General features: G+C 36.1%; 1 protein-coding gene across 1 annotated transcript; it reads right to left on the bottom strand.

Annotated features, from left to right (window-relative positions):
* LOC109840996 (subtilisin-like protease SBT5.4) lies at positions 6,296–11,938 on the bottom strand. Its single transcript, XM_020409838.1, has 11 exons — positions 11,745–11,938; positions 11,561–11,655; positions 11,383–11,480; positions 11,150–11,308; positions 10,287–10,398; positions 9,680–10,208; positions 9,004–9,098; positions 8,680–8,922; positions 8,039–8,153; positions 7,764–7,950; positions 6,296–7,010 (listed from the first exon to the last, which is right to left on the bottom strand). Exons 1-11 carry the CDS (start codon positions 11,808–11,810, stop codon positions 6,427–6,429), a joined length of 2,283 nt encoding a protein of 760 aa, XP_020265427.1. The 5' UTR covers positions 11,811–11,938; the 3' UTR covers positions 6,296–6,426.

The raw sequence follows: 12,260 nt of genomic DNA, 5'->3' as shown, positions 1-12,260 counted from the left end.
CATTGAGTTTTCACAAATATGAGGACCTTTTTGCAAAATTTCTTTTTAAACATGTTTGTCAAAATGTTTATAAACTATTTACAAAGTTTCACATTTTTTGGAATTTATTTACTATTTTTTACAGAGCCTTGAAACTCAATTTTAAAATCGATTCAGGCTGATAACATGTTATCAGTCGACTGGTCAGTCGACTGATAAAATCAATTGACTGATCAGTCAACTAATGAAAGTGCCTGCAATTGCTATTTGCTCTCTGTTTTATTTTGGTCGACTGACCAGTCGGCTGATGATCCATCAGTCGACTGATAAAGATCATCAATCGAATGATAAGCTGCCGATTGCCTGTAATGGTCAGCTCATCAGTCGACTGATAAAACCCGTCAGTCGACTGATAAGCTCATAACGACTAGTTTTCTACAATTTCCAGATTTTTATTTTTTGAGCTGTTTTATCTTTTTCTCTGGGCTTTGGCGATGTCTTGAGTGCCTATAAATACCCCAGTGCATTCAACTATTAAAGAGATGAAGAAAAATTGTTTAATCAAATTTTGAAAGAGTTTAGTTTGGGTTTAAGCATTGTTTTTAAGTTTGTTTCAAAAGGGGAGTTTTCACAAGGAGGAAACTTTTGATTTCAACTGAGGAATTCATCCTCATCATCTATCTACAGCTCCTTGTGTTTATAGAGAAGATTTCTAACTCTTTTATCTAGCTTATTTATATTTTGATTTTCATATTCATATCTTAGCTAGTTTTATTTGAGTTAGAATTTTATTGTTCTCATTTATCACTCACACCTCAATTAAGCTTTTAATATTATTCATACAATATATTATTGGGTTGTGGTGAATGATTTAGTGAGAGTGAGCTTCATAGTGTTCTCATTCATTGTTAGAGAACAAATCTTATATTTGAGCCTTATTGTGAGAGTTCACCTTGTAATACACATTTACACCAATAGGAGTGTGTGGTGAGGACGTAGTCGATACCAAGAGGAGTGGCGTCGGTAGTAAAGCCTAGAGAGAGGTAGTAAAGCCGAGCACTTGAGGGAGGCGATACGTGAGGACCAACACTTGAGATTGTAGTTTGTGTATGTACATTGTGAGAGATTTGTAGAGTTTTCGGTGAGCTAGAAAACCGAGTGTGTAGAGAAGTTCCGATTTCCAAACCGGGTGTGTTGATAGTGGAGTTCTCCCCAGGAGTGGAGAGCGGAGACGTAGGACGGAAGGTCCGAACTCCGTGATCATATTGTTATGTTTGGTTTGCTCTTTGTGTCCACTATTTGTTTATATTGTTTCTTATTTATTTCCCCCTTTGCATATATATCCTTACATATATCTTATTGAATATCATTTTTGTTAGGATATATTTGTTAATTAATTTTAATTGGCATTAATATCTAATAATATTAGCAATTACCCTATTCACCCCCCTCTAGGGTACTTTCAATATGTCGTGAATTTTGTAATACATTCTTATATATGTAGAAAGACGCTCTTTACACATGCTCTAACCTCACTTTCAATATGTGTCGCGCTCTATTTGTGCAATACAAAAAATTTGTCGAGTAAAGATGAAAATGTATCATAATTTATAATTTTTACTGTAGTGCGCGATTTAAGAAGATTATGGAGAAGATTATGGACACATAAGTAAGAGTAAGATACTTGTATATTAAAATAAAATTTTGTTCTAATACTCATTAAAAAAAGAAAAGAAGAAGGAAAAAAGAGGGTCTTACAAATTTCAAGAGACGTAGCAATGACTCAAGGCAACCAAGCACGAATTTAAATGAGGTTTTTAAAATTTGATATCACTGTGTGAGATCAAGTTTCAGGCTATTAATATGGGTGCTTAACTTGCAGCGCATATGTTAAATATAAAAATATGATCATCAACACAAATTCAAAGTTTTTGTGTAATGATTAAAACATTTAACATGTATCTTTAATAAAGTCCATTGTTCACTAGTTCATTATATGAGAATTTCTAGGCTTTGCTTGCCGACAAATATGACGCTCTTATCCAAAATGCTCAAAGCTAAATCTATGAAGTGCATTTTAGGATGTGTTTGGCAACTCCCCTAAACTAGTTTTAATGAGTGCAATCTTGACCAAAAATCTATAGTTTTCAGTTTGGCAATATCAGGACCGAGATTGAACTAGTTTTATTTAGTTCAAATTCTAGTTTAAAAACTAGTTATCCTTTAGACTAACTCCCATGAACCAACTTTAGTTTAGTTAAGTTAAAACTAGTCCAAATTTAATCATGTTTTAAAATTATCAATCACGTCCTAACTTAGGAGAAGGCTGAGTAACTTATTTCTGATTCGAACCATGAAGTACAATCATTAGACTATGCGTCAATATGTTCCTATTGTATAAATTCTCAAGTGGGACCTTCTGCACTGTAGCAAGAGAGGAGGTGTGGCCGGAGGTGTGGGTGTGGCGGTAGCGCCACTCTTATTATTATAATCCCGATTATTATTTTTTAATTTATTATTCGTATTATTGTGCACGTGACGTTGGCTTTCCTGTACTATTGGAACCAGCTACTCTTCCTAAACTTCCTGAATCTTGAGATAACGCCAAGATGCCAGCTGTTCCCGCTCCCTTCTATCGCGAAACCCTTTTCTCTTTCAATTTTTATTATGTACGGAAAAAATAATCACGGCTCTCAAAATCGAACCGTTTATTGTCAGCCTGTATCGAGTCCGTACCATAGTCTATCCCAAAAGCCAAGCTGTTCTGTGGGGCCCGCGCCAGCTCACGCCTACCGGATCAGCTGTAGCGGGCGGAACAGCTGTGGTGCTCCGCTAAGGATGACACGTGTCGTACGTGGTGTCGTTGAAAGCGGGTTCGTGGGTGGCGTACGTGGGACGCGATGCCGGCCACGTGAATCGCGCTTGCGTCGCCCGCCTTATCCTGCTCCCGTCCTTGTGTTTACTTTTCTACGTACGTTAAAGCCCTCCGTGTTTTGTTTAATTACGAAACTGCCACACGCCACGCAGACGAGACAGCGACCCTGTCCACCGCGTACGGCGGTTGACGTCGATGCGGTTCACATGTCATTACCATCTCTAGTTTAAGTTTGAGTTAGTTTTACTTATCGCGCTCAAGAGGTATTAATACTTAGCCAATTTTGGAAAAGTTTTACACGTGAGAAAGATCATCGGAGTTATTTCCATGTTACTATTGGCAAAAGTTTAGGTTGTCTAATCTTATCTTCTTTAACAAAGAAATAAGAGAGAGAGAGGGAGCTGTTTTAAAGAGTTTGATAATGAAGATAGATGGATAAAAGCTCTCTCTTAGGTGGTAATTGAAGATGGTTCAATTACGTCAATTTTCACTGTATAATCCAATATCAATTAATAAGATGAGACCATATAGGATTTTTACTATTATGAAAACTTTTGTGTTCCATGCAGCCTTATTTTATTACTTAAAATCGTAATAGCAAGTAAATATTGAGACTAATTAGACCATCTTCAATTACTGCCTTATTGTTTAAAAATTGTAGGATATGGAAATTTTCCATAACAAATTCCATAAAAATATAACAAAATTCTTTTTGTAGAGACAGAAACACCAAAAAGAAAATGAATAAATTCGCAAAGTGACCGGTGCCATGTTCATCTCCGCCTCCGGTATGCTATTTAGGATAATGCCTATAATTTTTTGTAATCTAACAATTGTGGAAAATTGAAATAGCCCAAGAAATTTTATTACTATGTCTTTACTAGGATCTTGTAACCCTTCTGCCGCAGGGGGCGTGGTGACTCTCTCGAAGAGAGACCGCCAAAGGCAACGTCAACGCCTTGCGAAATAATTCGCAAAAGCCATGGAGTCCGTTGACGGGATCCGCTACAACGCGGATCTGAAGAACAAACGAGGCAAAGCCCAAACTTCCAAAAAAAAAAAAGCTCTTAAGTTTAGGGGTTATTAGAAGACCCCTCTAATTTAGGGTTTTTTTTGATAAAATCCTAAAAAGTTAAAGAGTTTTTTTTTAATGAAATCTAATAGTTAAAAAGGGTTTTGTGATAATCTCTATATTTAAAGAGATTTTATAATATTTTAAAAGTTAATGGAGGGTTTTCTGATAACCGTCCAACCTTAAAGTGGGTTTTCTGATATTTACCCCATTTAAAATATCGGCTTTTGCTTATACACCAAAATTCTATATCGCTTTATTTTAAAGCCCACACATCGTTGTTCTACATGTTTTTATACGCAAAGAATACAGAGTTTACTTAACCTTGAATCCAAAGTATCATAATACAAAGTGCATATTGACCTAGAAAAATGTCTAAGGCTGCATAGTACAGAGTGTGTAGCTACATATTAACATAGGGTGCGTTTCTATATAATATTATAAGGTGTATAGCTACATTCTCTATTGTACGCATCAATACATTTTTTTTAAAAGGGAGATAAGCTTTCTATTTTGGATTTACGAGAACATATGTAACTGTGTGAATTTTAAATTACATGGAGGTAGAGCTTTGGATGAAGCCTTAGAGCCTCATTAATTTCTAAATGATACTGATCCAGGGATTTATTTGATTTATTTTCCCTTTCATATTCAATCAAAATTGATCTAATAATTGTTGAGTAATCATTTATAAGCATAGTCCTACATCAAAGATTAATGAGCTTAAAATAAAATTGTGGGTCAATACCTAATAGCTTAAGCTTTTAGGGTTAAAGTTCATTTCGAGCCTTTATCTGAGGCTTCATCCATTGTTTAAGCTCGAATGTTTCGGGACCTTGACTAAGGTTTAGTGTATAACAACCGATACCGATATTGGTAGCCATGTTACGAAGCCTCCATTTTAAGTATTACTTAACTTTAGATTGCACTTGATTTCTCCCCATCAATGATACATAGTATCACCTTTTTTAAAATCTTACTTAACCCTAGGTTGGGCTTGATATCGCACCATCAATAATACACGGTATCACATTTTTTTAATCCAAATGTTCCGAATATAATTCATGATTGGATGATATATGAACATGTAAAATGAATATATATTTACTTCCTAGTTTATAAATTAACAAAAAAAATATAATAACAATATTTGTATCTGCTCCATTTAGAGGCGTAGATGAAAATAGAGCGTGTATTATCGGAACATTAGATAATACAAATACTAATTATTATTATTATTATGATTATTATTATTATTATCATCTATGCTCGCTTGAAAAAATAAAGCAGATTCAAATAATCGGAGCATCAGTTGTTACCCGAAGATAGTTTCATCAAATAAATATCTTACTAAGGAATAAATCCATTGATAAAATCAATCAGAAATCTAAATTTAATCATGATTCGATAAATGTATAATATGTAGCTTGCTGCTATAGCACCAAATTAACCTCCATGATTTTGGCATCTTCAAAGCTTTTTCGAACGATAAAAATGGTTCGAGACTTCAAAACCAATCTTATGATGTCAGGAGAATACTATGGGAGTTTGCAACATGCGCATATACTTCAGTATGCACTTGCCTACTATTGTTTATGTAGGTATTAAATTGTTCATAGAATATTGTAACATGATCACATGAGAGACAATCATGTTGATAGGTGTACAAATGAAGGGTCTCATGCGAGAGCTTGTAAAATCAACTATCGTTTATGTATTGTATTTTACTTAGAGGATAATTCCTAAGATCGCGAATAAAAGGAAGTTTCCTTTGATGATAAATAGTGTTACTAAAAAAATGGTTAGATAAATGTTAAAATGATTTGCAAATAAGTAATATTTCGGTTAAATTAATCAGCACTGGGCCTGGCTATAAAGCCTATAATTGTGGGTTCAAATACACATGGACAAAAGTTTAGTGAACCTATACAGTGTGCATTAAGGCCCATAGGAAGTCTTGGCCCATGATACAGCCAACGTGCTGTATATATATATATGCATATATGATACATGTACGCTTTTTTCTTTACCACTTCAGTTTATACCCTTAAAAAAAAGGGAGTTTAACTTGCACTCTCGAGGGAGAAAACGTGTTTTATTTTCACATGATCTGCTCGTGCCTTCAAGTGATATTTTGAACTGATTTTCCATTGTAATTTTTATTCCTATCTAGGTAGATCTATACATAAAATGTCTAAAAAACTTTTTTTTAAAGGAAAATGTCTAGAAATCTTTAAAAAACAGGCAACATTATTTTTCCTATTAAATCACTGCTAAATTTCTTAGCCATATATAGTTTATCTGAATATTTTACCAATTTTAAAACAATGAAAACTTACAAGGAAAAAGAATCATGAGACTCAGAATACTGAAGACAGCCCAGTAGGCCAAATAGCACAAATGATCTTACATAAAATTTGAATGTCTATACAAAACATCCTTTAATCCTTGCAACATAAAACATAAAACTGTAGTAAAATGCACCAACCTATACTAAAACTCATATCAGTTTCGGATCAGAAGTAGCTTTTGGAACCCTAACAGCTAAAACACTAGTTACAACCTGCACATCTCCTACAGCCTTCCATTTCAAAGACCCGAAAACAAAATCCAACGCACGCGAATACGAAACTACCCTAAAATTCACCGCAAATTTCGCCTTCTGGCCATAACTCCTAAAAGAGAGATACTTAGGCTCAACATGGACCTCAATTCCATCAGGCGGTGATACAGAGACTCTATACGAACTTCTCGGTTTTCCTACATTAGTCACGGTTCTAGCGACAGAATAATTAGCATTCATATCAAAAACTGTGATGGATGGATAGTTGAGATCAGAAGAAGCTGGCATTGGATTTTGGTTGCAAGTGGCTTTGTTGTTGCCCGTGATTCCCTGGATATCACCATCGTCGTAGCCCTGGCCACAGAGGAAGGAGATGTAGTCTGGTGTTTGGGTGTCATAGATTAGACCTGGGTTTGTGAATTTGGTGGGGTCGGGGAATCCTGAGCCGTAGTCGAAAGGGCTTGCTTGTGTGGCGCCAGGGTCTGATGTCATGATTTCGCCGTTCTTGTTCAGAACAGTTGCTGTAGTTAACTTTAAATGTTAAGTTCTTGAGAGTTTACTGCAATAACTGTATCTATAAAAACAGAATGTCTTCAAGCATAGGAAAAGTAGCATAAATGAACACGGTCGTTCCTATAAGAGACCACAGAAAAGAATCAGAGTATGAACATTCGAAGATAAATGCAGCAGTTCTCTTCAAATGTTAGGTTCTCGATTCTTGTTTTCATCATTCCCAGAACAACGGTGAGTAGAATACATCACGTTTCTTCAATACTATTTTAACGAAACAACTGCATCTCCAAAGTTTAACGAAAGTTACATAAATGGAAAACAGTTGTTTTGAATGTTTGTGAGCATCTTCTTTCTACATGAATTCAACAGTTGAATACGCACTTAAAACTTTGTGCAATCAGGTTTAAGAAATCATACATGGTTCCTACTACAAGCTACAAAAAAACTAAATACTGAGCTCAAAAGTAAGTGTTTTTTTTAAATATATACAAACCATATCATAAACAGCAGTATACGCATGCAAAACAATCAAATCTAATAAGGAAAAGGGTTAATTGCACATAGACCCCCTGTAGTGTCACACTTCTGAACTTGCTACCAGACTCATTAATCTCACCCAGGGAAAAATCTGTCAAACTTTAACCCAGAGTATCGGATATATCAAAATGAACAGGGGTGTATGTCCAATTAATTAACCCTGAAGAAAACGTATAAATTTAAAGACTTATTAGCGGCTAATCTCAAGCTTGTAACATTCAAACCTGTAGTCATTATAGCAGATTTGATAGCAGCTGGAGACCAATGAGGCTGAACAGCTTTGATCAGGGCAGCAAGTCCACTAATATGAGGGCAGGACATTGAGGTTCCTGAGGCAATGTTATACTCCATTCCTCTATCTTCGGGTGTCCAAGCTGCCAATATATTCAAACCAGGAGCCACGACGTCGGGCTAAAACCGAAACCAAATAAAATCAATCAACAACGCCCACTATTTTTGAACCCGAGTGCTAACTACAATTCATTGATTCATTGCTCACCTTCAAGATCGCCGGTGACCATAAATTTGGACCTCTGGAAGAGAATGATGCCACCCAAGGGGCTGGTCTTGATCCTGTTATCGTCGTCGCAGGTGAAATGACGGATGTTGCTCCCCTGAAATTGCCCGTCTCAAATTTGTAAAATATGTAAATATTTTGCGTAAATGTCACAAAACACCCCTTAGGTTTGGCCCCCAAAAATTTTTAATTTTTTTTTTCAACAAACCCCCCTAACGCTGTTTGGTGAAATGGTAAAATAACCAAAATACCCTTTCAAAACTAGCACTCCAATTTTTAAATTAAATTAAATTAAATTAAACTAGCACTCGAAATTCCACGCCACTAAGGAGGTTTCGTGAAACTTACCTTTTAAAATTATTAAAAAGGGCAAGGAAATGACTTTTTTTAATTTCAATCAGGGTCATTTTAGTCATTTGGACGCATGTGATTTTCACGTGGACATTCGGATCTAACAATGTCGCTATAGGGTTAATCTGATAAGACTTAGTGGGTGTTCAATGACAATTTTTAAGGCGTAGGGGGGTTACCTCAATATCGGCTAAACTTTAGGGGGATTTGTGAGATTTACCCCAAAATTTAAGCTTTAATTAAAACAAAGTATCAGAGGCAAAAAAATAGACCTTGTGGAGTTAAGATAGGAAGATATTTTGTCACCAGTTTCTTTTCCCACAGTTGCCCCGGGTATATCAAAGGGTAGAGCAAGGCGTTTCTCGGTTTCGTCTATAAGAATCATTCCAACTCCCCCTGCCTTCTTCACGATCACGGCTTTTTCCTTCATTGATCCAGAATCAGTACCAGAGTTGTTGCACACAAGAATTTTCCCCCTTGCCTTTGTTGCACTCAATGAGCTATCCAAACAATAACTACATCAAAAATGAAGGGGGAAAAAAATCAGTCTTCTGACTGTAAAATGTCATAATGTGTACATCTTTCATCTCATTTACCTTGCTTGATCAGGAGTGAAGTATCCTGCTTTTGCTTGTGATGCGAGAATTGTTCTAACTGGTTCATTCATCTTAATCGTGTTCAGGCTTTCCCCCTAAAATTTTGATTATACCACTGCCCAATTTTTTAAGAGAAGACTAGAACATAAAATTAATCTGGCATCCAATGATATGATATGATGTAGTCACATGGGTGGCTGGGTAATCTGCGTATCTACATACGTAATCCTGAGATTGCTGATTGTAATTACACTGGCCACCTTGGAGTTTGACGGCGGGGAAAACCATTACTTTTATTTTTATTTTTCTGTTGATGATTTGAAGTCCTTGTTGAATGTTGGTCAAGTTAGACTTTTAGGGTTAGAGCGAAGATTATTGACTATTAGGGTTAAGGTCAGAGTTAAGTTTATAACAATAGAACTTTAGTCAATAAACTTTGCTATAAACCTAAACTAAACATAAGCTTAACCAACATCCAACAAGAACTCCAATCTAGTAAAAAAGATGGCGTTAACCTATCATCAGATCCTAGGATCACCTGTATAATTATAATCATGAATCTCAGACTTATCTGTGTAGGTGTGTATACTTTAGGTTCACCGGTGTTACATCATACCTCTGAATGCCGGAATGTAATTAATCCTAACTTCAATGATGATGAAGATGATCAACTTACAGTGAAAGTAGTCCCATTGCCAAAATCTATAGTAGAAGCAAACTCTCTATCAGTTGAGGTCGCACCGGCTGTCAAAATCCAAGGAGCAACATTAGTAACAGTCCCTGCACCTCCAACATTTCCAGCAGAAGCAACAACAAGAATTCCATGGCCATTGGCGTGAAACGATCCTATAGAGATTGCATCATCAGTGTAATCCCCTTGAGTAGAATCAGGACCAAGAGAAACCGAGATTATATCAACGCCATCTTTAATAGCATCATCAAATGCTGCTAATATATCAGCATCATAGCAACCAGAATCCCAACAGGATTTGTATACTGCAATTCTTGCCATTGGAGCTCCTCCATGAGCTCCACCGGCTCCTAAGCCGTTGTAGTTCATGTTATTTACAAATCTGCCAGCGGCAGTTGATGCAGTGTGGCTTCCATGCCCTTGGCTGTCTCTTGGGGACTCGAACTTGTCAGGTTTCTTTGTGTTTTGCTCGGCTTCATAGCCACTTAAGTAGTATCTTGCTCCGATTATTTTTCTGTGAGAAATGAGAAGGGACGGATTTTGAGAAGAGATGGTTATGAGATAGAGAAGCTTTTGTTGTTGTTAGAATTACTTGTTGCAGGTAAAATTGGAGGATGAGTCTCCAGTTTGGCATTGGCCTTTCCATCTTGAAGGTATTGAGGGCATTCCCGCGTCGCTGAAACTTGGTGATTCTGGCCAAATTCCTGAGAGCATAAGAATCGTTGAGAAGAATTTCTATCAGAAACTTATAAAAATAGTACATGGTGCAATTGAGAGATCAAGAGAAGGTTGGAGTATTGCTAGGAACGACAAGGACTGATTCTTGGGTGAGACACAAGAAAAAGCCTAAAATTTTATGTGAATTAATCAGAAACATTTTTGTTGCCAGAAATACATTTAGGTAAGAGAAGTAGTAATACCTTTGAAAGTTGCCATTTTGTATATTTATGTGGAAGGCAAATGCAATTGTCAATTTTATTCAATAAAATCAGAAATTAAAGATGCATTAGAATAGAGAGCAACAGAGTCCCATCATACATGGAGAAGAATCTAGACCAATCATGTAACATTTTTGCGTCAAAAAGAGCAAAGGAAACTCTAAAATTAAAAAGAATTTATATTTTCATTTAACTATTTGCTTATGTCCTTAAGAAGAAACCAGCAATTCTTTTACAAGATTAGAAATTGCAAATAAAAATTTCTGTGTATGTCACAGAATAATAATAGAAAGGTTAGTAGAATTTTTTTGTGAAAAAGGTAAAAATATTTGAAACGGGGAAACTAACATAAAACTCTCTGCTACAAGTAGACAAACTCGACAAAATCCAAATTTCCACATGTCATGTGAGAAAAATCCACAACACTTGACTGAAGCTTCCTTAAGTAAGTTTTCTAGTCTGTTAAAAAACCAAAAAAAGTAAGGAAAAAAGATTCTATTAAGAAAATTACCCTCACCTGTATCAATGAAACCAATGATGACATTCCCCTGATTCTCTGTAGAAACCCCAGGGATCTCCATTTCCTCATGACCGCTGACACCCATAAAATCCCATGAATGTGTAGTATGCAATATCCTCCTTTTATTTGGGAACACCGAGACAACACCGGGCATCCCTATTAATCCAAAAATGCAATGAGAGAACACAATTGAAAACCCCAAATCGATTAATTTTTAAAACGAGAGTTACCCGCTAAGTCTGAGGCTTGTACTTCTGTTAGTTTTGCCGCAAAACCTCTGAAGCCATTTCTGTAGCTGTACACATGGGATTCCTTTGCTTTCTCCATGCTATTGAACAAAAATAAGAAAAATCGTGAGAAAGGTTTAAATAAAATGTTGTTAGAAGATTGGATTGGGCATGAATTGACCTTCCACCATGAATAACAGAGAGAAGTTGGTGATTTTGTAATGAGACTTCATCAGGGTGGTGGTTGTTCTTCTTGCCCATATAAGCAATATAAACCTTAAAAAAGAAAAAGCCAGATAAAATTTAAATCAATTAAGAAAACACCCATAAAAAATAAAGCAGAAACACTCAGAATTATCCAGCACCTGAGATGAAGAAGAGAAGCTTATTCCTGCTATCAGAACAGAGAGCAAGAGCACTATTGAAGCCATGAGATAGAAAGAGAAAGAATGAGATAGAGAGAGGAGAGCAGAGAATGGATTTATTTATATACGGGAGGAATTCAGTTGGGAGAGTAGAGAGAGACAAGAGGTAGTTTTGTTTCTTTCTGTAGTGTTCACAGGATTGCTTGAGGAACTGCTGCAAGCAACTAACTCTCAAGAAAGGAAAGCGCCGCCCCCCCCCCCCCCACCCCGGTGAATATTGTAGGAGGGCCGCTAATGGAGCTCCCTCTTTCTTTATTCTCCCACATAATAAAAAACAGAGGACAATTTTGATAGAGGGAGATTATGCTAATCAAATCAGTGTTAACATAACTTAGTGAGATGTCTCTTTCTCTATCTCCATCTCTCATACAAATTTGAAAGTCATATTATTATTAATTACTTTGAAGGGGAGATATTTGCAAGGAATAAAAGCAAGTTCTATAGTTTGTTTCCTTC

The sequence above is a fragment of the Asparagus officinalis genome, chromosome 5, assembly GCF_001876935.1.
Source record: "Asparagus officinalis chromosome 5, Aspof.V1, whole genome shotgun sequence".
Lineage (NCBI taxonomy): Eukaryota > Viridiplantae > Streptophyta > Magnoliopsida > Asparagales > Asparagaceae > Asparagus > Asparagus officinalis.
The sequence above is the reverse complement of the archived record's forward strand: the minus strand, read 5'-3'. Positions and strand labels throughout refer to the sequence as shown.